Below are 26,029 nucleotides of genomic sequence, written 5' to 3'. Positions count from 1 at the left end.
TTCTAGGGGCCTCTTTCCCATCTGTGGAGCACACCAGGCATGTCCCCATGTCGGGGTCAGTTATCATTCCTTCAGCCAGGAGCACTCCAACCACACTGGTTCGTTCCCTAATCTTCTTCAGGTCATTACTTAGCTGTCACCTGTATAATGAGGCCTCGCCTGTTTGAAGTTGCAAATCCCACCCCATAAATATCCTAGTCCCTCTTCCCTGCTTTATTTATTTTATTGTCTGTCTCTCCCCATTAGAACATAATCTCCATTAAGATAGACATTTTTGTGCAATCTGCACTTTGCTGAATCCTCAATGCTTACAATGCTCAGGTTGTTCAAACTAGTCTGGAAAAGTTTCAAAGGGAAGGGCAATGCTCCAGCATCAGTCAGGTGGGGTAAAGTTCTCTTGCTTTCAGATGACAGGTGTCCAGTAAATATTTGCTGAATGAATGAAAAAATGAATGAATAATGATTTTTTAAGGCATTGATAATGGGATGGATAATGTTAAGCCCTTTGTTCTCTCTCCCGGAAAGTCCACATTAGTCTCTAAAGCTCCTGTTAGGAAGGACTCTTCTGGAGGAACTGGAAGCTGTCTTGAGTTTTATATCTGGGACACCATGATATAATACAAAATTAGCACATAAGAAGAAAAGAAATGAGAGGCAGAGGAGATATAAAGAATTAAGTCCTGGGACTCAGATTTCCCAAATAGCACAGAAGTTTTGGACTCTTCAAGACCATAGAACTGGGGTGGGGGGGGTCGGGGGTGGAGGGACGCGGTGTGGTGCAGGTTGAGCACTCTTTCCTAAACTGCAAGAACCGGAAGGAACTTCAAAAGACCTCCTGGATTATACATACGTAAACTTGAAGGGTCACTTAAAAACAAAGAGATCTAGGCAGGAAGAATATCACCCATGAGCTTCACTGAAAAGAACGAAAAAAAAAAAAAAAAGCAAAACTCAGTACAAGTTTAAATAGCAAATTTTAGGGACTTTCCTGATGTCCAGTGGCTAAGACTCTGTGCTCCCAATGCAGAGCACCCGGGTTTGATCCCTGGTCAGGGAATATTTCCCACATGCCACAACTAAAAGTTCACATGCTCTAACTAGGACCCAGTGCAGCCAAATAAATAAATAAATACTTAAGAATAAACAAATTTTTAAAATTGTGTTTAAAAATATTTCATACCCTTATAAATACTGTAAACTTACTACAAAAGAAACGTGCTTCAAATTCTGTTCTTGCAGGATTATTAAAATACATTATCATAATAAAGGTTACATGACTGTTCATAAATCTCATTTAGTCATCAGACTAAATTACCCCAAAAATCAATTAATTAATGAGCTAAGTCAACAAACAGTCACTGAATGCCAACTCTGGGCCAGGCACTGGACCAGGAATGAGAAACCATCAATTATTCAGTCTGCTAAATGTAATTTCAACCAGATAATATATTTCTGTAATTTTATATTACATATAACATTGTAGTTACAGATAACTTCAACACATTTTCTGAAGCATTACTATATATGTGATAGAATACGAGCTATATGTGGGACAAAAAGAAGGCTAAATTCTGCTCTGAAGGAGCCAGCCTTTCAATACATAAATTTTTTTATTTTCTAAATAACTCGATCTAAGAGATTTATACTTATAAGCTAATTGGATGGAGGTTAAGAAGAAAAAAAAGTGAGGAGAATATATCAATGTATCTACCTGTTTTCTCTTTGTAACAGATGGTATAGTTTGATGAAAATACATTCTTAATCATACTAATAAAAAGAAACCATATGGTATTGAACCTTTTCAGCTCTAAGAAGGTGAATCTCAGAGTAAAATCCTTGGACAAATATGAATTGAGATTTATGGGTGGCATGATACATGAGCTACATGATTTGCCATAAAAAGGAGGAGAAGGAGCCAGTCACACATCAGACATTTCATGAAAAGCAATTTCACAACTATTAAGAGATTCATGACATGTCTCTCACACAGGTACCATAGACAACTCCACAAATCCTGCAACGTTTTGTCCCCAGATCAAGTAACTTATCTAAACCACACAAAGACTAATTCAACCCCTCTTCAAAGGGAAGAAATTTCCCAATAAAGGAAAAATAAATTGAAATGCCAGCTACTTTAAATCAAACACTTAACTAACATGTTGCTACTTAAATTGCACAGATAAATATTCTGGCCTAAGTTCAAGGGAAGCAGGAATGTAAATGGGGGTCATAATGAATGAGCTCTATTTGAAGAATGGCTGTAAGGTATCATTACTTTATAGGTCTCAAAAAAAAAAAAAAAAAAAAAAAAACCAACCTGATTCTGCTTAGAAAAGGGTCTACATGTTGTTAGAGGTTACCAGAAAACCAACTATGCATTATAATTTAAACTAATACATGTTGTTTACATGTTTCAGATCCCAGAAAATACTTAATTCTCTGACACTGACACTACCTTGGGGTATTCCACAGACTCCAAGATTAAAAGGAACATCATCTCCAGAAATAATGGGCATCTAGAACCTTGGCTGTGGTGAAAGCAGCCAGAAAGGACATTAGATTCCATTCTGGCTGTTGCAGCTGAGCCTGCCAAGTTTACCAGTGGGCCAAATTAAGGCTGGTAAAGTTATTACAAGCACATTTTCCTTTTCAAATGGACTAGGAAGCTGCAAAATGTATTCATCTTCAAATCTGAGGAACATTAAAGTTATGGGCAATGTTACTGAACAGAAAAAAAAAGACTTCAAAAACAATACTACTGCATTCCCCTCAACCACTCCCAACTGGAAGTTTTTATTTATGTAATGCTTTTCGATTCAATGAGTGACCTGAAATCCTTTCTCCAAGATAGAACTGTAATCTGCTTGTTGGCCATTCTGCTAGAAGAGACAACTGCTCACCTGAGTTCTGTTTCTTTGAATTACTGGTTAAAAGACAGTATTACACAGGATGAGTCAATCCCACAGCTAACTCACCACAACAGCTTTTCTAACTGCTGCTCACTAACAGCATAACTAAGAGGAACAACATACAAATACATAAAGTATATAACCATCACAGAAGGGTCTCATTATGTGAGGATAACAATTATCTGAAAAGGACTGTTAACCTATTCACTTACAATAGGGACCAAAGTCTCATAGTGAATGTGGGGGGAAAAATGTTTTCATTAAGGTAAAAAATTGAAATATCAAATATTAGTGTATTTTATCTTCAATTTAATAACATTTGAATAATAAATGCAACTATTGTAATACTAAAGCAGCAGCAGTAGCAGATGAATAATACTGATCTGACATCAGATACACTATTTATCTAATTAGCACTAGCACAATTACAGTGAGAGATATTCTTCCAAAAATACCTGGACATCATCAAATTTCCTCTAATTTTAATAATCAGATCCTTCTTTTGAAATAACATGTCATTATTCTGGTGGATTTTCTCTACCTCAGTTGTTCACTGGCTAATGCTGTCAGAATTGCATTGCCACTGGCTCTGCCTGCAAGTTTGGCAATAGTTCTTCGACATCACTTTTCTTGGTTTCATTAAATTTTTATCTCCAGAATTTTTGCAAAATCTGCCATTGACTTTGCAGTTGAATACAATAATTTTACATCTTTTCAACAATCGGTGACACATTATAACTAACAGGATGGGCAAGGGATAGTGTTTATCCAGGATGAGTGTTTGAGTGGGAACTAAATTTACATGTGGACAATTAATCAGCAAATATTTTTATATTATGGTAACTTCTGTTTCCCTATGCAATCTTTGTGACTACACAGCATGAAATAAAAAATATTCAGATAACAAGGGCATCCCATATATGAAGGGCCACGGCCATCATAGAAATGTCTTTAGGAACTAGAAACGTTTCTCAGGGGACTAGAAGCACATCCTAATATTTTAATATTGCCTGTCTGCATACCCTGTATTCACAGCATAAACAGACTGTACAAAATGATACCAGGATGCATCTCACTCTCTGGAAATATGTTTAATCTGACACCATTCACTAACCATAGCAGCAAAATTAAAGTCTTGACTTATCAATTTAAGCATCCAAATGTATATCTGGCAGCTGCCAGAATCTAGATCTACTGAGGGTACTAAGTGTTTTTATAAGATTAAAAAATATGTAACATATGAATATTTTCCTTATCCTATAAAGTGTATGTGTATGTGTTTTTATCACCCTTCAATAAGAGCTATTACTTTAGAATCCTGAAGTCCAGAATAAAACAATTTTTAAATATCTTTGAAACCTCACAAAAAAATAAAGGTAATGCCACAAGATGATAAGCAGAGATGGAAAATACAGCACTGTGTGTTTTAAAAAAAGCACAAAACTTTAGAGTCAAACAGACTTGGACTTCAATCCCAGATGTTGTGTAATTATAAGTTCATTACGCTATCCAAGTCTCACTTTCCTCATTTGTGAAATACAATAGCTGGGCAATAAATGCTTAGCTTCCAAATAAGACCAAATGAAATATTTAAAAGTGTGTGGAAAACTGTGGGTACTATCTGTGCTGTAAACCGTATCTAAGCTAATAAACAATAACTTCCCTTCTTTTTCCAAGCATTTGACAGCATGACAGTATATAGCCTCCAAAAAGTCTCTGACGAGGCTCTAGCTGTCTACAAAGACAAGGTTAGGATATCATCATGTGGACTTTGTCAGAAACACTTGATAAAGGCAGTATGATAAATAAGGCTTCTCAGAAACAGTGAGGTCCCAGCCCCAAGCACATATCTGCTAAGCCTTACAAAGTAAGAGGGAAGACGTTATTTAGATACATGAATGAGTTCTTTCACAGTGACATTATATGATATGATATAACTGTCTTTAAAGCTAGACATATCTAGCTAGAATTCTAGGCCTTTCTGGTTTTGAGATCTTTGGAAAAGCACTTAACCTTTCTGAGGCTCTGTAAAATGAGAATAATCAAACCTATCTCCAAGAGATGTTTTAAGAATTTAATTTTTTCTTTGTTTAAGGACATAAAAAAAATTATGTAAAAGCACTCAGTACTCAGAAGGCAGCCATCTGATCGCCAACACTTCTCAGATAATGTAATTTTAAAAATAAGACATCTACAATTTGTATTTGGAAAAAAAAAAAAAACTACAAACCTCCAAAGATCAATATGTAAGTCAGAGTCCTTCAGACTCAGATTCTGCAGGGGATATTTTGTTATGATAGCCATAAAACACATTCCTGAGATCTGTTCCTAAGATGTCACATCTACTGATCATATCTTCTCTGAGATGACAACATAAATAACAAAGTGATAAAAACCAATGAGATAACAGTCAAATAAAGAGTACTGTCCAATGACAAGGTTCAAAATAATCTCTCAATTGACCAAGCTATAGAAAAGTTTGCAAAAAAAAAATGCACCATCTTTCTAGGTATGATGTGGGCATTGGCAACAGGAACCATCTGGGTCACATTCTCAGCTTCAACTAAACCTACTGCTTTTTCTTAGTTTGCTTTCTTTCCAGATTCTGGGCACACACACAGGTTTACATAAGTTTTATATTTAAAGATAAGCCCCAGGATCTGTTTTCAAGAGACATAAGAAAACTAGAAAATAGCTACATCTTGTTCATAGTTAACGTCACGGCAGAAGAGGGGTAGTGTGTGTGCGCGCGCACATGCGCGTGCATGGGTATGTGCCCACTCACATGTTCAGTCACATTCGGCTCTCTTCGACCCCACAGACTACATACAGCCCACCAGCCAGTGGTGGTCAAGGCAGTGCAGTCAACATAAGACAAAAACAGAAAACGGTACCTGGATGTGGGCAATTATAACTAGTGTCCCAGGGGTAATTACCTCTAGGCTTTTCTTTTGGGTCTTTGCAAATCCTCTCCACTTTCCTGCCCCTCCCATCTTCCAATGCGCTGGACTAGCCAAACTCCCACCTACTCCTAGACTACTTACTTCTCTGAACCTAAGAAACTGAACTGGACCAGAGAAAACCACTTAACAAGGCAGATGGAATCATGCTGCCCAATCTCAAATAAGCAGTCAACCAGACCTCACATGACACAGTATTTCCCTATAAAGCTTACTCTCCCACTGCTGAAACACCTAGTTCCCACTTTTCTCCACTCTATTCAGACTCCCAACTTCCCTCTCACTCTCAGCTGACGACTCTGTTCCATTCATCCTAAACAAAACAGAAGCCACCGCACTAGCACTCACAGTATGAAACCAGATTAGTCTTTTTTCTTTCCTCCCATCACACATAATCAAGGTGTCCCATTTCATAGACTATCTTCTTCTCTGCCTCTTCAATTTCTCTCTCCTGGATCCTTTTACTCAACATTTAGCACCTCTCATTCTTAAAAACACACCATCCTGTATCTTTATATACCTTCCCAGCAAAGTTTCTTAAGTTACTCAATTTTCTTTCTCCATTTCCTCATCTCCTGGAGTTCTTCTTTAAAAAGTTCAATCCTCAATCCTCTTTTTATTTATTTTTTTTAAATTTTATTTTATTTTTAAACTTTACATAATTGTATTAGTTTTGCCAAATATCAAAATGAATCTGCCACAGGTATACATGTGTTCCCCATCCTGAACCCTCCTCCCTCCTCCCTCCCCATACCATCCCTCTGGGTCGTCCCAGTGCACCAGCCCCAAGCATCCAGTATCGTGCATCGAACCTGGACTGGCAACTCGTTTCATACATGATATTTTACATGTTTAAAAAAAATGGTGTTACAGCAAGTATAACAAAAAACAAATAAAAATTGAATAGTATCTTTCTACTTTCCTTACTCCAACTTCATTTTCCTGAATAATCAATATTAAAGTTTGATGTGCATCAGTTCGAGGTCCTCTTTTCTTCTCCTTCTTCATACAACTACATTCTATCTCATTTGAATGTAAGCAACTCCACCCGCAACTTCAAATACCATCCTCTAAAACAACTCTCATGTCTCTATTTCCAATCCAGACCTCCTTTTTAGTTCCAAGCCTGTATCTATACATCACTCCTTGGAAGTCTCACAAGCTGAAGAACATATCTTAAATTCATCCACTCCTCTCTAATTCTCCTGGCACCATCCTTATACAAGTAACCTCCTGAACTATAACAAAGACCTCCTACTCATCTCCCTGCCTTTAGTACCATCCACCTTAACCCAGAGATCAACCTCTTTAACAAGGTCCTCCAGGCCTAAACAATCTGGTCATTACCCACCTTCCCCTCTACCTCACCACTGCTCTTCAGCCATACAAACTTCTTTTCATATCTTTATTCAGACCAAGGTATTTCTCTCCTCAATGGTTTTCTATTTGTCTCTGCTCCAATTACTTTTCTCTCATTCCCCTCTAGCCTTTATCTGATTAATTCCTAGTAATCGCTCCGGTCTGTACTTAAACATCACCTCCCTAAAAGATCTTCCCTGACTATCCAGTTGAAACTGTATTATTATGCTTTGGCACTAATGCTCACTTGTATTTTTCCTTCTTTGCATTTTTTAATATTATAACCTATGATTCTTCCTTTATTTGTAATTATTTTGTTTAATATCTGACTCTCCTATTATGCTTTAAACTCCATAAGGGAAGAGGACATGTGCTTAAAGCTTTCCACTGCAGTTCCAGTACCTAGCACATTGCCTACCTAGCACATAGCAGGCACTTGGTAGTATTTTTTGAATAAATAAAGAAAAAGTATTTTTATTTCATTTGGAGAGATCAAAGAAGATTTCCTGGAGGAAACAGCACTTTAGAAAGGGACAAAATAGTAGGACAGATGAAAGAAGCACATTTCAGAAAGAAGAAATTGTTTGCAACGAAATGTTTGGTACTAGTTAGTGATTTTTTAATTCAAAAATCCAAAACAATCCTGGCACCAAGTGTAAAATAAAAATCTCACTATATGAAAGCAAAGTAGATGAAATAGCAGTGTGTCACCATTTACTTCTTAAGTAACAATTCTGTAACTAGTTCAAACTGGCTTTCTCACAACTTCTCTCCACTAATGCCATCCCACATCCCAGCCATCTAGCTTCTAAACTTTGTGACTCAATTTCTTATTTTCCCTCACTGTATCCAATCAGGCATCAATATGACTGTTTTTCCTTCTAAATGTCTTTCACAGTGATTCTTTTTCTCCATTTTAACCAAAAACAACCTAATTCAAGCCCTCTTCACATATAAAATTACTACAACCTTCTCTTAAATCAGGGTTTCTCACCCTTGGCACTACTGACATTTTCAGCTGGATAACTCTTTGCTGTAGGAGGCTGATGTTTAGCAGCATCTTGACTTTATCCTGGGCTTCTCTGGTGGTTCAGATGGTAAAGAATCTGCCTACAATGCAGGAAACCCGGGTTTGATCCCTGGGTTGGGAGGGGAATGACAACACACTCCAGTATTCTTGCCTGAAGAATACCATGGACAGAGGACCCTGACAGGCTACCAATGCCAGCAGCAGCTCAGTAATGTCCAACTCTTTGAGACCCTATGAACTGGAGTCAGCCAGGTTCCTCTGTCCACAGGATTTTCCAGGCAAGAATACTGGTCAGTCAGTCAGCTCAGTCACTCAGCTGTGTCCAGCTCTTTGTGACCCCATGGACTACATGCAGCCCGCCAGGCTTCTCTGTCCATCATGAACCCTCAGAGCTTGCCCCAACTCATGTCCATTGAATCAGTGATGCCATCCAACCATCTCATCCTCTGTTGTCCCCTTCTCCTCCTGCCTTCAATCTTGCCCAGCATCAGGGTCTTTTCCAATGAGTCAGTTCTTTGCATCAGGTGGCCAAAGTATTGGAGCTTCAGCTTCAGCATCAGTCCTACCAATGAATATTCAGGACTGATTTTCTTTAAGATGGACTGGTTGGATCTCCTTGCAGTCCAAGGGACTCTCAAGAGTCTTCTGCAACACCACAGTTCAAAAGCATCAGTTCTTCAGTGCTCAGCTTTCTTTACGGTCCAACTCTCACAACCATACATGACCACTGGAAAAACCATAGCTTTGACTAGACAGACCTTTGTTGGCAAAGTGATGTCTCTGCTTTTTATTTAATATTCTGTCTAGGTTGGTCATAGCTTTTCTTCCAAGGAGCAAGTGTCTTTTAATTTCATGACTGTCCTCACCATCTGCAGTGATTGTGGAGCCCAAGAACTGTTTCTGTCACTATTTCCATTTTTCTTCCAAAAAAATGTCTCCAGACATCACCAAATTTTTGTTCCTCTGAGGAACAAAAATCACCCCTGACTGAGAATCACTTTCCCAGATGATCTCATGAGAAAAATCCTCTAAAAGTACCCAATCAAAACTCAACTCATGGGACTTTCTTGGTGGCAGAGTGGTTAAGAGTCCGCCTGCCAATGCAGGGACATAGACTCAATCCCTGGTCCAGGAAGATTCCACATGCCTCAGAGCAAGTAAGCCCATGCTCCACAACTACTGAGCCTGCATGCCTGGAGCCTGTGCTCGGCAACAAGAGAAGCCACCACAATGAGAAGCCCGTGCATCACAAAAAACAGTAGACCCTGCTCACTGCAGCCAGAGGAAAAAAATTAATAAAACTCATCCTTTCAGGCTTCCCTGTGGCTCAGATGGTAAAGCGTCTGCCTGCAATGCAGGAGACCCAGGTTCGATCCCTGGGTCAGGAAGATCCCCTGGAGAACGAAATGGCAACCCATTCCAGTACTCGTGCCTGAAAAACTTCATGGACTGTCACCTGAGGAGCCTGGTAGGTGACAGTCCATGGAGTCGCAGAGTCAGACACGACTGAGCGACTTCACTTTCACTTTCAGATCAACTCAAATCTCATCTTTTCTATGAAAATATGTATATTTGTCAAACAGATGCACAGTTGTTTAATTTTATAAATCATCAAAAATCTGCACCATAAAATAAATGTGAGACTATCATTTACTTGTCAGTTTGATAAAAAAAAAAAAACTTTAAAATAATAATACTCGTTTGTTGACAAAGATGTAGGGAAATAGGTACTATCAAACTACTGGTCAAAATAAACTTGTATAATGCTTTGTATGGCATTTAACAGTATGTGTCATATTTTAAGATGGTAATATCTTCTGACTCTGCTTATGTGAAGAGATAATCAAATATACATGCAGAGACTATATTATTCTATAATAGTAAAACAAAAAAAATTCTTACAGTCCCTCAGTAGTGTACTACTTAGGTAAACAATAGTATATTTAGAATACTGTGCTACTGTTAAAAAGAATAAAGCAGATATTTATGTCCTGACATGGAACAATAGCCACAATGAATATACATATGTGCAAGGTTTCAAAATAATATGTGCTACATGATACCATTTTTATAAATAACATTTATGTATGGTTACGCACAGAAGAAAGACTAGAATACATGTCAAAATATGAACAAAATTTCTGTAGTCCAATCACGTCTTAGATGTATAACAGGAACTGTTAAATTGTCTTTAGGGATCTCCTGGAAAAGTCCAGTTTGTGAAGCTTTTACTTTAAATTTTTCAGTTTACTTAAAGCAGGCCTATACATTTATTTACCACCTTTATTACAGGCAAATATCCTGAGGTAGAATATTCTGTTCTGAGCCATATTTTTGCCCTAGAGAAATCAATGGTAAAAAGGAAGTTTACAGAGAAAAATATATTTTTGTGCATGACAGCTTACCGGTGTGATGCATCTATGAATCATACTGAAAATAAGTCCCTTGAAATCAAACAAAACAATGTGTTTATATAAAGAATGTGCCCCAAAATTCCCCAATAAAGAAGACTGTTTAATCAAAATATTTGTTGACAGCTGGTTAGTGCTGATTCTAAAGTAGAAAAGAAAATCAGTATCATTGTAGACTTTTGTTTTGTGTATAAGAGATGAATATGCAAATTAGCCCAAAATGGAGACTCATTATCTGTTTTACACTTCAAGTGTGATTTTAAGCACCGTAGGTATATATACACACACACATCCAGAATACACATATATCTCAACAAATCATGCACATCATCTGTTCAGAACTGGGAAACGCATGCATGCTTCTACAACATTAAATGGAAGGCAGATGGTAGGCCCTGATCAACAGAAATAAAATGAAATCCTTCTAAATCCTACTCCCTCTAACATTCCTCTAATTTTTTTCTTTAGAAAGATATCAAGCAGTTCTTCATTACGGTTGATTTGCAACTTCAAAATTACAATAGGCAATGTAAAAGAGCATTTCAAAGAGGAAAAAACTGTCTTTTGGTACAGATTCTCTTTCATAGTCCTAGGCAGGAGATAACACTAACTTTGAAACTCATAGCTTACTGTAGTTTTATCAGTATCTAATGTGTAAATTAGCTCTTTCTGTAACTGGAGGTTTAGCTTTCAAAATACATAATTACTGATCATTTTAGCCTGCATCACATTTCTTTTGCAGGGTGAAATGAACTAAAACAGCTGTTACATCCTAATAGCTTCATAATGTGCATAGAATTTCTATGACTATTAGAAGTTAAACCTACAGCTTCCTATCAGACAGAACACATTCAATGTGTATATATGACCCACATTATTTGGAAGTACAATTATTAACTTATGAAATTATAATTTGAAACATAATGAAGTAAGGCTGCTAGAGAAAATATTGCAGCTCTTAAATGAGGTCAAAGCTGCTGGTCCACACCAATCAGTCCCCCCACCTTTCCTAGCATCAATGAAAGTACTTTGGGCCAAAGGAAGTCCAAGTATTCATGCTACCACTATTCCTTGCAGGGATCAAGCCCTCTATTTTCATACTGGGAGATGAATTTTTAAAGGTGAACCAAGTCTGGCACTCTGCCCAGAATTTCTGGCAGCCGACAAGCAATCTGGTTTCACTTCTGGTCCAGTGTCCCTTGAGCTAACCTTGTATCCACAGAAAGCACCCTGATCCAGAGAACCTGTACCATTTATGATGATGACTGAAAAAGCTCTGATGATTTTATTAACCATGGGACATGTACATACAGTTCTCTTTAAGCATATTTTCTGCAAAAAGAATAAAATATTTTCATTTCCTAGTATCTCTTTCTAATACTGGGGAAAAAATGTTAAAAGGATTTCTCCAGAAAAAAAATGACTATTTTCCACCCACCTAAATTCAGGGATGTTAGAGGGCTAAAGGGATTCAACAAGATATCTGATAAGGAAACACTACCAAAGGAATATACAGTGAGGTCCAGGACCATAAAAAAAAAAATTAGAGGGGCATATAAGATCTACTATGTAATTAATGGCAAAATTGGGTGATTCAAGCTATAAATGTTATGAAAGGTCAGAGCAATCAATGCTAGGCAATGTGGAGTATAATTTAAATATACATAGGGCTATCTCTCCACTGAGAGAATTATTAACTACTTAACCAGTATCTTCTTTAGATTACCATTTCCAAAGTAAATAGGATTGGAAAACAACTATGTAATTCACAAATAAGCCCATGTCCACGTTTGTTTATTTTTAACCTCTAAGACCTAGCAGTCCTTCCTTCTTCTCGAACTTCCAAGAAGAAAAGTGAGTGAAAGTTCATTATTTCCTCATTCACTCCAGACACTGGGATGGAGGTCCTAGAACCGCTTTCCCCACCATTTCCATTAATTACTGGGGTTCTGCTCTTATTTCTATAGCTCACCTTTGCCTCTGTTTCCTATGCAGGAGGCATCTGGCTCATATAAAGGAGACTTAAAGTCCCAGATAACTTTGTCTTCTATTCCTTCCTTGTTTTCTCCTTGACAGACCCCCAGTCCCATGTGCAACAGTTCAATACCTGCGTTCCTGATTCAGGATTTCCTAAGTCCCATAAATAAGTGCGGGGAAAGTACAGTGCCAAAATACTGGGCTGGCCAAAAGGTTTGTTCAGGTTTTTACAAACAAACAAACTTTCTGGCCAAACCCAGTATATTCCAAAAGGAGATCTCGAATTGGAGAACTGGTATACTCATGTCAATTTCCTTATAGACAGCATATACCCAACACAAAGTACCTACAAAAGTGCCTTATTTTTCTAAGCAAAAGACACACTGACTCAAATCCTGGCTCCAAAAGAGGGATTCTTTTTCCTTTACTTCTTGGGAATTTTTACTATTCTCTGAATATTCTTTGTGAAAATTAATCTAGTTTATGGTTCTTCATAGGGAATCTTCTAGTCTTGTTGAAAGAAATTAAAAACAAAACAAAACTAAATGAAAGTCCCAGATACCTGAAACAGTTATACAGGATCACATGAGAAGAGAAGTGTCAGTCATGTATGGTCTCTGAGCTTAGGGACACAGGTAGAAGGCAGAAGCAGATGGCACATTCACATAGGGAGATGCACATTCATAATTTTTTTTTTTGGCCTTACTGCATGACTTGTGGGATCTTAGTTCCCCAACCAGGGACTGAGCCCAGGCCCTCAACAGTGAAAGTTCAGAGTCCAAACCACTGGACTGCCAGGGAACTCCCATTAAATAGATGATTTTGACTGGTGAGACCAAAATCGGAATTTATACTAAGAACCAAAAAGCAGCAAGAGAAGCAGAAGGGCCCAGTGATGCAGAGCTATGGGTGAAGAGTTTAGATTTGACCAAGTCCACTGCAGACTCTGCCTTTGGCAAAAGAACAAAGAGCATCCTTTCTCCCATACTTTTTCCTGCTCAATCTCTTGATCCCTTTGTCCAAATTCTCTCTTCTGTAGGACCTCCCATGACTATGTTCTAGAATAACATATATATATACACACACACACACACATACATCTATTATTGTACCAATCACATTTTACTTTATCCATCGTTAGAAAGTTGTCACTCTTATTATATCATCAAGTTTGTGAGAGCAGCAACTGTGTCTTGTTCATCCTTGCTGGAACCTAAACTAAGTGTCTGCAATATAACAGGTATTCAATAAATATCTGTTCGTTGGATGAATGTCTGATGAGTAAGTCCTATAAGTAACAGAGTATAATTAAGGAAAGGGAATGACTTCCCTGGTGGCTTACATGGTAAAGAATCCACCTGCAATGTGGAAGACCTGAGTTCAATCACTGGGTTGGGACGATCCCCTGGAAGAAGGCATGGCAACCCACTCGAGTACTCTTGCCTGGAGAATCCCCATGGACAGAGGAGCCTGGCGGGCTGTTACAGTCCATGGGGTCACAGAGAGTCAGACACAACTGAGTGACTAAGCACAGTACAACAAGCAGAGGGAAAACAAGGGGAAAAAAGGATGTTTAATGATCAACTAGGGAGGTACTATCTGAACTTAATCCTGAAATTGCTTGGGAAGCAACTATACTACTACCAAATATAGTTCTTGCCCTTCCAGAATAAAAAACAGACAATGGCTGTTTGCGGCAGTAATGACAGGTCATTGGTGTTATTAACATCATCTCACACTTATCAAAAGATGCTAATATATACTCTAAAATTATAAGATAAAATTCAAAGGAAAATTTTGTATTTTCCTGTTCTATTTTCTCATGTTTCAACTCCTCCACTATACACAAAAGCAGCTCAACATGTTATTATCCTTTAAACTAAATAAAACAAAAACAAAAAGCCTAGATTCAATTGAAAAACTTAAGCACAAATAGCCATGTCTCAAAGGTCTTACTGAATACAAAACACAGTGGAAAATATTTTTGGCCTAATAAGAGGATCCTAAGTGAAAATAACATAAAATTCATCAACTAAAAAAGAAGCAATTCAAAATGTAAAAAGATCTTGTGGAGAGAAATTCTATAATACAAAACTTGTTTCTAAACACAGCTGAAGAAAAACAAATCAAGAGTTAAGAACTTCAGCTGCACTCCATAATAATAAAGCCTAAAATCATCTCATGGAGAACTAAGGGGCAGGAAAATTCAAAGGTCTATTGAAAAACTGACAAAACACACATAAAGGATTGCCACACTCCCTTTGGGGCATTTTAAAAGAGGAAATTGTTCTGCCTCCTCCTCCTCCTCAGTACCCTTGTCACGACGGGGCCAGCATGAGCAGAGTGTGGCCACCCCAGGCCCTCTATTCCAGCACTCCTGGACACTGCTCCTGCCAAAGAGGCAGCACGAGCTTGTCCAGGGCCCCATATCTCCCCCTACCCTTAAGCAGGGCTACTTCTTCACCTCAGTCCACAGAGGTAATGTTGGACTGTGATGTTAACAGTAATCCAACAGACTGGCACATTCTCTTGAGGCTCAGTTTCCGCATTTGTATAATTAAGATAGTTAGTGGTGTTCCTCTCCTCAAGCTATCATGAGAATCATATAAAGGAGCAGCATGTGTCTGGCCCACAACAGACACACAATAAATGTTAGACTGTTCTCCTCCTGTCTCTCCTCTGAGGTCCTGTAACCCTCTCCCTCTTTTCTTCACTCCTCCTTTCTTCTGCTCCCTGATTCCTTATAAATATTTAATGGATCTATTTCCTTTGAGTTATTCTTCTATTTATTTCAAAATTTGAAAGGAAGATAAAAAAAGAACTTATTTGTATGAAACTGAATAGCTGTACTACAGAAGCCCACATATCTGCTATACTTGGCAGATGACAAGTCAAGGGCTGGCTAGCACCTGAACGTACCTCTGCGGACTTCAGGCATAATTAATGCTCCACATGAGTAGAAAGACTTAAATAGTACAAATAGCTTCACATGTTATTTCACAAATCACAGACTTCAAAACAATTTATATTTAAATATGGTTTTTTTAAAAAGCAATTTTAATCTCTCTTCAGCCCCAAGTAAAACTGTTATGTATTTAGTGACACCATGTGGCTACATTCTGCTTTGCACTCTTAGAACATTCCTCTGCTTACAGGTCACTCTGTATTAGTTCAATTATGATATCAAAGTTGTAGGTGGAGGTACAATTCAAACTAAAGTATTATTAAAGTATGAACTAAAACGATTACTTTTAAAAACTGAAACTGTTCCTTCTTCCTTTACATCTGAATAAAGCATTTCTTGAATTCTGAAGACATGAATCATAAATAAAGGCTCAGCATAATTCTAGGTATGATTATAAAGCATCCTGATGAGAACCACTGATTAATGTAAATGTGTCTGCCTTTAAAAGTAAATAAATACATCAGTGGCCAGGTATGAGGCTGGGGGAGAACAAAAGAGAAAAAATGGAAGACGCACATGCTTTTGTACAATGCTAGTATGGTAGGGAAAGGATGCTTCCATAAATAGCAATGTTTATTTTCTAATTTGTTTTATGTCTTGTAGATCTATAGCACTGTTAGGTACTGTAATCTAATGAAAATGGGTAGAAAAAATTATGCTGCATCTAATGATGGCAGGGATGAGAGGGGACTCGGAATGTATGGTAGCAATAAAAGAGATTAAAGTGCCCTAAACCAAGAAGCAGCACAGTTTTAGTATTCATCTAATGAGGCCTCCTACAGTAGACCAGTTACTCCTGAATAACATTCAGTGTACACCAAAGAAAGCCCAAATATCTACAACAAAGACCAGAGAATATCATCCTCTTAAATCTCTGCTTTAAACACCCAGCTCCCCTCTCGGGCTTTCAACGATCTCCTATTTTAAATAACCACTCACTTCCTCGACCCTGGTCACCATCACAGTACCATTTTAACAACACTTAAAATTACCAGATGTTTTCTTACAGTACATATCTGTTCCTCCCAAACTGTATGAGAGTAGAAACCTTGGCAGTCTTCTTCAGTGTTATGGCCTCAGTTCCCAATACAATGCATAGCCCAAAGTAGGAGGTTATTTGTGAAATGAGTAAGTAATGGTTGAATATACAGAAGAATAAATAAAGAAAAATCTATTTTCTTAGCTAGTGAAGCACACCTAAATGTCTTCTTGTATGTGAAAGCAGAACCATTCTAGTGAGATGTTTTTCATCATTTGTGACCTCTACTGTGACCAGTGAGACTAAGAGACAAGGCCAGCAGATGCTCTGCGACACCCTTTTCTCCATGACACATTTGGCACATTATTATCTCTAGTTCTAAGAGAAGAAGAAAAAGGAGGGAAGGGAAAACCACAATGATTAAAACACTTTCATTAACAGTCAAAGAAATCAATGAACAGAGTAGAGTATATGTTAGAATTTAGCACATGACAAATATGGATGTTCATACCAGTGTGGTAAGAACAATTATTGAATAAATGGTCTTAGTCGGCTGACTTTCCCTATCTGAAAATACACATGAAAAATATTCTGGCTGGACTAAATATTTAGATATAAGGATAAAAATAACAAGTAGAAAAACTTCTAAAAATATAACATTCTAATGCCGGAGTGAGGAACACCCTTCTAAACATAATATCAGATTACCAGAAACCATAAAAAAGATGGGACAGATTTGATTACTTTTTTTAAACATAAAATTCCATGTGATAAAAAGTACTAATAAAATAGTAAAAAATAATAAAATATACAAATACATGATGCTATACTAAGTCACACAGACTCTGTGTGACCCCATAGACGGCAGCCACCAGGCTCCCCCGTCCCTGGGATTCTCCAGGCAAGAACACTGGAGTGGGTTGCCATTTCCTTCTCCAATGCATGAAAGTGAAAAGTGAAAGCGAAGTCACTCAGTCGTGTCCGACTCCTAGCGACCCCATGGACTGCAGCCCACCAGGCTCCTCCATCCATGGGACTCTCCAGGCAAGAGTACTGGAGTGGGGTGCCATACACGATAGCCAAAGTACAGTCATATAAAACATACATATACAAATAAGTATAAATATATATACCACACATATACATTATATTATACATATATATCAAGATGCATATATCAACATAAAGTTCTCACAAGCCAAAAACAAAAAGGTAATCACACTGGAAGAAAAATACACAGAAGACAAAAACAGGCTTCTTATAAATGAGAAATAATCAATGTCAAGAACTATAAGATATCCTACTTTACTGATGAGAAAGGTAATCCAAATTAAAATAAGGCAATTTTTTTACAAATCTTAAATCACATTGGCAAATGTTGACAATGCCTGCATTGGTGAGGGTTCAGAAAAGGGGCATTTCTATGTGCTATTGGTAGAAACTGAGTACAGCCTTACCAGAGGGCAGGCTTTATCAGTATTTGAAATGTATACTATACTATAATTTGGGCTTCTCCGGTGGCTCAGACAGTAAAGAATCCACCTGCAAGAGACGCAGGTTCGATCCCTGGGTCGGGAAGGTCAAAGAGAAGGGGACGGCTACCCACTCCAGTATTCTTGCCTGAAGAATTCCATGGTCGAGGAGCCTGGTGGGCTACAGTCAATGGGGTTGCAAAGAATCAGACACAACTGAGCAACTAACACTGTATTACAATTTAATAATTAAAATGTCATAAAATGACATTTCCATTTTGATAATTAAAAACAAAAGGTAAGGAAGAAAGAAGCCCAGTTCAGTGTTAACTGAGTTCAGCCCTCCTGTGTCATGTTCTGAACTGTCAGGTTGCACCCTGTTCAATACCCTTTCTGGCTCCTCTGCATTCTCCTCTCACTTCTCTTATCAGCTCCAGCAGGAAACCTATCTGCCACCCATTCTTTCCTTTCCTCTCTCAACAGGTAAATTGTTAAGAACTTGGCTTTCAAGCCAACTATTCTTCTCCTTCAACTCTCAGGTTTTACACCAAGATGGCTCAAGTAATTCTAGCTACCAGCCATATGCAGGCTACCGCTACACACATTCACATCCATGTTTTCAAGTCTTCTCATATTTCAGCAACATTACACAGCTGCCAACATACTAGCACCATGTTGAGAAATAGCCAGAAAAAAATTTTTAAAGCATCTCCAGGGCACTCAGTATTTCCACTTCTTACTAGTGTTTTTTGTTCAGTTCCAGGCTCCACCATCTAAAAACTCTAAGCAAGGGCTTGAAGAGTTTCCTAGAAAGCCAAGAAGACAATGTGAAGGCAGGGAAATTTATGGGTATGGCAGAAATTGTCTTTTCCTGAAAAAGACAAAGCTGATAAGATAGAAGATGGTTCTGAGTACCATATAAAACAGATAAGACACAGTGCCTGAAGAACTATGGACGGAGGTTAATGACATGGTACAGGAGGGTGTGATCATAACCATCTCCAAGAAAAAAAAAATGCAAAAAGGCAAAATGGTTGTCTGAGGAGGCCTTACAAATAGCTGAGAAAAGAAGAGAAGCAAAAGGCAAAGGAGAAAAAGAAAGATATATCCATCTGAATGGAGAGTTCCAATGAATAGCAAGGAGAGATAAGAAAGCCTTCCTCAGCCATCAGTGCAAAGAAACAGAGGAAAACAATAGAATGGAAAAGACTAGAGATCTCTTCAAGAAAATCAGAGATATCAGGTAAAATTGCATGCAAAGGTGGGCACAATAAAAGACAGAAACGGTATGGACCTAACAGAAGCAGAAAATATTAAGAACAGGTGGCAAAAGTACACAGAAGAACTGTATAAAAAAGATCTTCATGACCCAGATAACCACGATGGTGTGATCACTCACCTAGAACCAGACATCCTGGAGTGAGAGATCAAGTGGGCCTTAGGAAGCATCACTGTGAACAAAGCTAGTGGAGGTGATGGAATTCCAGTTGAGCTCTTTCAAACCCTAAAATATGATGCTGTGAAAGTGCCGCACTCAATATGCCAGCAAATTTGGAAAACTCAGCAGTGGCCACAGGACTGGAAAAGGTCAGTTTTCATTCCAATCCCAAAGAACGGCAGAGCCAAAGAATGCTCAAACTACCGCACAATTGCACTCATCTCACACGCTAGCAAAGTAATGATAGTATGTGAACTGAGAACTTCCAGATGTTCAAGCTGGATTTAGAAAAGGCAGAGGAGCCAGACACCAAACTGGCAACATCTGCTGGATCATAGAAAAAGCAAGAGAATTCCAGAAAAACATCTACTTCTGCTTTATTGACTATGCCAAAGCTTTTGACTGTGTGGATCACAACAATCTGTGGAAAATTCTTAAAGAGATGGGAATACCAGACCACCTTACCTGCCTCCTGAGAAATCTGTATGCAGGTCAAGAAGCAACAGTTAGAACCGGACAGGGAACAATGGATTGGTTCCAAATCGGTAAAGGAGTACGTCAAGGCTGTATATTGTCACCCTGCTTATTTAACTTATATGCAGAGTACATCATGCAAAATGCTGGGCTGGATGAAGCACAAGATAGAATCAAGATTGCCGGGAAAAATATCAATAACCTCAGATAGGCAGATGATACCACCAACCTTATGGCAGAAAGTGAAGAGGAACTAAAGAGCCTCTTGATGAAAATGAAAGAGGAGAGTGAAAAAGTTGGCTTAAAATTCAACATTCAGAAAACTAAGATCATGGCATCTGGTCCCATCACTTCATGGGAAACAGGTGGGGAAACAATGGGAACAGTGACTGACATTTTGGGGGCTCCAAAATCAATGCAGATGGTGACTGCAGCCATGAAATTAAAATACACTTGCTCCTAGGAAGAAAAGCTATGACAAACCTAGACAGCATATTAAAAACCAGAGACATTACTTTGCCAACAAAGATCCGTCTAGTCAAGGCTATGGTTTTTCCAGTAGTCATGTATGGATGTGAGAGTTGGACTATAAAGAAAGCTGAGTGCCAAAAAATTAATGCTTTTGAACTGTGGTGTTGGAGAAGACTCTTGAGAGTCCCTTGGACAGCAAGAAGATCCAACCAGTTCATCCTAAAGGAGACCAGTCCTGAGTGTTCATTGGAAGGACTGATGTTAAAGCTGAAATTCCAATACTTTGGCCACCTGATGCAAAGACCTGTATCATTTGAAAAGACCCTGATGCTGGGCAAGATTGAAGGCAGAAGGAGAAGGGGATGACAGAGGATGAGATGGTTGGATGGCATCACCGACTCGATGGACATGAGTTTGAGCAAGCTCTGAGTGTTGGTGACAGACAGGGAGGTCTGGAGTGCTGCAGTCCATGGGGTCACAAAGAGGCAGACACAACTCAGTGACTGAACTGAACTGAACCATATGGAAAACTGTACGAGAACTGACAAGTCACTTTTCTTCATCTCCAGCTGGGGGCTAGGAGGGCTGTGCTTAGTCTAAGCTTTTGGCTCATTGAGCAGTCCACTTAACCCAACCATGCATTCCTGAAAAGGGCCCAGAAAGAAAGAGCAGACCACTTTCTTACATTGCTGTCACAGCGTTTATCAATCCATAGTTTTCCAGCACAGATATACATTTTAACAAAGACATGGGTAAAAAACACCAATGAAAATATATACATATTAATACTGAATTAATCTCTTGTCGTTACCTGGTCAGTGCCTTGACTCCAAACTCGTGCTAGCATTTACAGAGTACCTACTGCATACAAGAGTACCTACTGCATATCTACATAGCCTGAATACCATACAAGAATACTAAAAGATTAGAATCCATACTCCTTACTCCCAAGAGCTTATAATTTGGTATCAGAAATAAGACAAACATGTAAAGGACGCTGAAGAACAAAGGTGACATACAAATGTGCAAATTAACTAACATAATGCAAACTGAACACTTACCTGCTAAAGAAATAAAGAACGTATATGTGCCCAATAAAGCCTCTGCAAGAAGTGTATTTAGAACATTGCTTAGGTAGTCAATAAATGATTGCGAAGATAAGAAACACCAAGCACAAGGCATCTTTGGATAATCAATAGGGGCTCACTAAGTTCATTTTAAAATACTACCAAAATTCCAAACTATCACAAAAGGCAGAGCTTATGACAGAATGTAGTAACATGATAAGTTAGGGGACTTCCCTGGTGGTCCACTGGCTAAGACGCTGCGTTCCCAATCCAGGGGGCCCAGGTTTGATCCCTGCTCAGGGACTTGGATCCCACATGCTGCAACCAAGACTCGGCACAGCCAAATAAATAAATAAATAAATAAATATTTTAAAATATATGATAAGTTAAAGTGGTTATAAATATTAAAATATTTTTCTCACTAAAATGCATACAGGACTCCTTGTCTTGTTATCACTATCTCTAACACCACCTTTGCTCAGGTTTTCTCTACCAGCATTGGGAGCTGGCTGTAACAGGACAAAAATTAGCATCACGAATACGGCCAGGCTCTACAGCACACAAAACCAACATCAAAGGCAAGGCCACACAGAAGAGACAAAATAAGGAAAAGGGAGTATAAATAATGTCCACTAGTGAACAAGAGAATTACATTTTCTAAAAGCCGCAGATCATGACTGAGGGCACGTCTCCCTCCACGAGGCAGCAGTTTTCAGGTGAGTAAAGCACGGGGCCTTTGTCACAGCTGGTATCACAGGCACAACAATTCGTCCTGGGAGTCATGTTTCTAGGGTTTCAAATTAAATACAAACACAGAGTCTTTGGACCACATCAGACATTCTGGTTGTTACATTGCTTATTTTTTAACCTGATACAACCATAATAATGTGAGTTGATGCAGACTCAATCCCGTTCTCCACTTCGGGGCACCTCCGTCACTCTCAAAGTATCCCTAGGCAGTTCTGAGATACAGAATCTTCACTCAATTTCTTGTCCCTCTCATTTTAATACATTCAAAACCCCTCTGATAAAAGAGCAACTGCCAGACCTGAGACACTTTACTTCCTCTTTGGGGAAATGAAATTGATTTTCTTCATTTCCACACAAGAGGATTCCAGGGTAACAATAATGTGTCTGGTCATACCCATAATAATAAAAAAAAAATGTAGGCAACATTTGTTACAGTACCAGAGGCTGAAAGGTTTTGTGGTGTTCCTGTGGTGGGAATAAGAATTCAGCCTGATGCTGTTAGATCATGCGTTAAATAAGTATAAGGGTATCTTCTGACCAAGACAGTAAATGCTGTGGGGCCAGCCCCATCTGCCCCAACTCAGCCACACTGGATGTCAGTCGGGAACATGAGTAAGGGTGTGGAGGGGAGTTAGGGTTGGGGGTAAGGAGGCCTCCTCCACATGCTCCCTGCTTATATCCACCATATCCCTTCCCTTCTCTTGTCACACCTAATCAAACAAACCAATCACTTTCTGCCTTTGATCTCTTGAGTTAGGGTGATATATGAAGGGCAATTTCCAAGGGGAAAAGCACAACAGAAAAAAACAACAACAGAATTTCAGGGGTCTTTAACCACTTTTCCCAACTCCTCAATTCATCATTCATCCTGGTTTTACAGAATTTCAGAAAGAAAGCCTTAAAGATGGCTTATACCTAAAGTAAGAATATGAAACGTTAGAATAGTTTATCAATACTTTTTAAAAAACAAACTTACATGGAGCTAAAATATGTAACAACAATAATACTTAAGGTGCTCTGGTTGAAGGGAGGGTGTGAGTTTAGAGCCCCACCAGCTCAGCTTCCTTTGCCCCAAACACAACCCCACTTAGAAACACCTGCTCTGTCAAATCCCACTGATATTCACTGACCTAGAAAAAGAACAAAGATATTCAGAACATACACAATGGCATCCAAAAATCTCCTGGCCCTGAGGACTGCCAGGGAAGCCTCCAAAAATATCTCTCCTGGCTTTTGTGGAAAGAACGCACCCACTAACAATAGCTCTGCTTTCAAGGTATAGCACGGAATTTAAAAAGCATTTCCACATCTCAGTGTCCCTTCTTATCCATTTACAGGTCTACTACATAAACATGGTACAAAACAGTTTCACAGTACACAGTACACAGTATAAATATTAAGATGTTTAATTTTCCACGGTTTCCCTAAGTGTTTTAGTTGGAATGCATTTGGTAGCTGATACCCTGAAAAAGTTTTCTTCTATGAGACAGAAAACAAAATCTGTTTCTCAACATTCGTATCTCTTTAGACAAACATCAATATCATTTATAAGCCATGAGAACTACCTGCAGACACGGGCTGGAAAATATAACTTTTGCCAGGAACGACACAAATACTGCGAATGATCAATCACTCTGATCCAGTCAAGTTCATCCATTGACACTTCAATGAAGTATGAATAAGACCTATGAATCAAAAGGAAAAAGGCAGAAAAAAAAAAGGATATTAAAATAACAAGTGGTATTTTAATAAAATGTTAAAAGGTACAAAAAATACACTACTCATGAATTAGGTTTTCTGAACAACGACCAAATCCTGATGATGAAATTTGTATAGATCCCCCTAACACAGCATTTACAATATGTATTGAAGTTATCTCTTTGCATGTCTGTCTGCCTTATTAGGTCTCAAGCTGCTTAAGAACATGTTGCTTAGTCACTAAGTCATGCCCAACTCTTTTGTGACTCATGGACTGTAGCTCACCAGGCTCCTCTGTCCATAGGATTTCCCAGGCAAGAATACTGGAGTGGGTTGCCATTTCCTTCTTCAGAGGATCTTCCTGACAAAGGGACTGAACTTGAGTCTTCTGCATCGCAGGCAGATTCTTTATCGCTGAGCCACCAGGGAAAGTCTCAAGTTGCTTAAGAACATGTACCATGCCATATTTATCTGCATATATCCAGGGTCTAGCATGGTGCTTGGCATGTTATCAGGTATAGAAGACATAACAGGACCAGGATGCCCTGTACACACCATATTAGCAGATTAATAAAGCCATGACAGAGAGAGGACAGAAAATAGAGAAGGGTGCTCTCTCCTTCTGCCTTCATCGGTCTGGGTGCTCAGCCCTACTCTCTCAGGAGGAAAGGCAACTCTGAATATTTCCTCACCGAGGCCAGCTTATCTCCTGATCCCTCCCAGCCTCCTACCATCCCACACACAAACGCAGCCTGAAGAACAATAAATGACATGGGTGAAGAGATATTACGTGTTTCTTTTCCATACAACTTAAAATTTGGCAGCTAATAATCTGCCAGTAATGAAAACAGCCTATCATCCTCCCCTGGTCAGCTACCCTTGACCATTACATGCTGGTCCCATCCTGAACAAATCTATATTCCCCTGTCATAAGCCAAATTTAAATTTGAGATGCAGTTATTACTTGTACTGTAATATCAACAGGAACAATCTCAGAAGATTTAGGTGACCATAAATGTCAGCCTGCAACCAACAGTTGTGACCAGAAAAGGTCAGCTTATTTTGTGTCATCCCCTCATTTTCTGCTGTCCCCTCACTCCCATTCATTTTATCGCTCAGTCTCAAACTGGTTATAACCTTTTATTGAACCTCTCTGGGTTATCAGCAATGTAGGATATAATTTTACAACACATGTCAGAATCTTTTTGGCTTAAGATTCTGAATTTTTCACCTTTGCTTAGAATGATAACAACTTCTGTGAGATAACAACTGGTACATGGTAAAGTTAAGTCCCCTGTGAATGTAACGCACATAGTAAAACAAAGTCGCCTATAAATATTTAATATCCTGGAAAAGATGATAACTACTTTCAAATGTGCTAACCTTTTTCTTTTATTATTTTTATACTAATTTCATCATTAATTAAATGAATGAACATATGTAAAACTTCTAGAACACTGCCTACTACTATTATTAATCAGAGACTCATGGAAATAATACATGAATGTGTTCCATTTTGCCAAACAAACATATTATATCCAATAAGATACGTATCAGGAAATATATTCTTAATATAAAGGGAACAGACAACCAAGAGATAACCTCCAACATCCACACACATGTGAAATGCTGGCTCTCCCTTCATAAAGCTTCCGTCACACTTGGTTCAAACGGCCTGAAAGCCCAGTGTGGTGGTCAGTGGTGCTAACAAGAAAAATGAATTAACCAGCAAGATCTGCAGGGTTTCATCATCCTTACTATTAAGCCCTTCTTGCCTAGACGTAAAAAACACAAGCAGGGCCTCAGAGACTGCACACCCGTATCCAGGTATGTAGGGTCTAGGTTAAAGGTAAGCAGTAATGAGGGAGACCATTCAGTTCTTAGTCACCCTACTGCTCTGGTACTTCTGCCATCATGGCTGAACCCAGACACCACAGTGGGTGAAAACCAGAGTGGCTAGAAAGAAAGGTCAACTTTTGAAACTGGTGGGTTTCTAGGCTGGACCCACCAAATCTTTTTCACAGTTTTGTTTTGATAATGATATTTATCCACACTAAAAGACAATTTTT

The 26,029-nt window shown here is 38.6% G+C and overlaps 1 protein-coding gene across 18 annotated transcripts in view; it reads right to left on the bottom strand.

Moving 5' to 3' along the window:
• BTBD9 (BTB domain containing 9) overlaps positions 1-26,029 on the bottom strand; it is a 410,213-nt gene that overhangs the window by 333,451 nt on the left and 50,733 nt on the right. For all 18 annotated transcript variants that reach the window (XM_055571501.1, XM_055571498.1, XM_055571500.1 and 15 more), the window contains one exon: positions 23,828-23,947. In XM_055571501.1, coding sequence (XP_055427476.1) covers positions 23,828-23,947 — 120 coding nt within the window. The remainder of the gene's footprint in view (positions 1-23,827; positions 23,948-26,029) is intronic.

The sequence above is a fragment of the Bubalus kerabau genome, chromosome 3 (genome assembly GCF_029407905.1).
Source record: "Bubalus kerabau isolate K-KA32 ecotype Philippines breed swamp buffalo chromosome 3, PCC_UOA_SB_1v2, whole genome shotgun sequence".
Taxonomy (NCBI): Eukaryota; Metazoa; Chordata; class Mammalia; order Artiodactyla; family Bovidae; genus Bubalus; species Bubalus kerabau.
The sequence above is the reverse complement of the archived record's forward strand: the minus strand, read 5'-3'. Positions and strand labels throughout refer to the sequence as shown.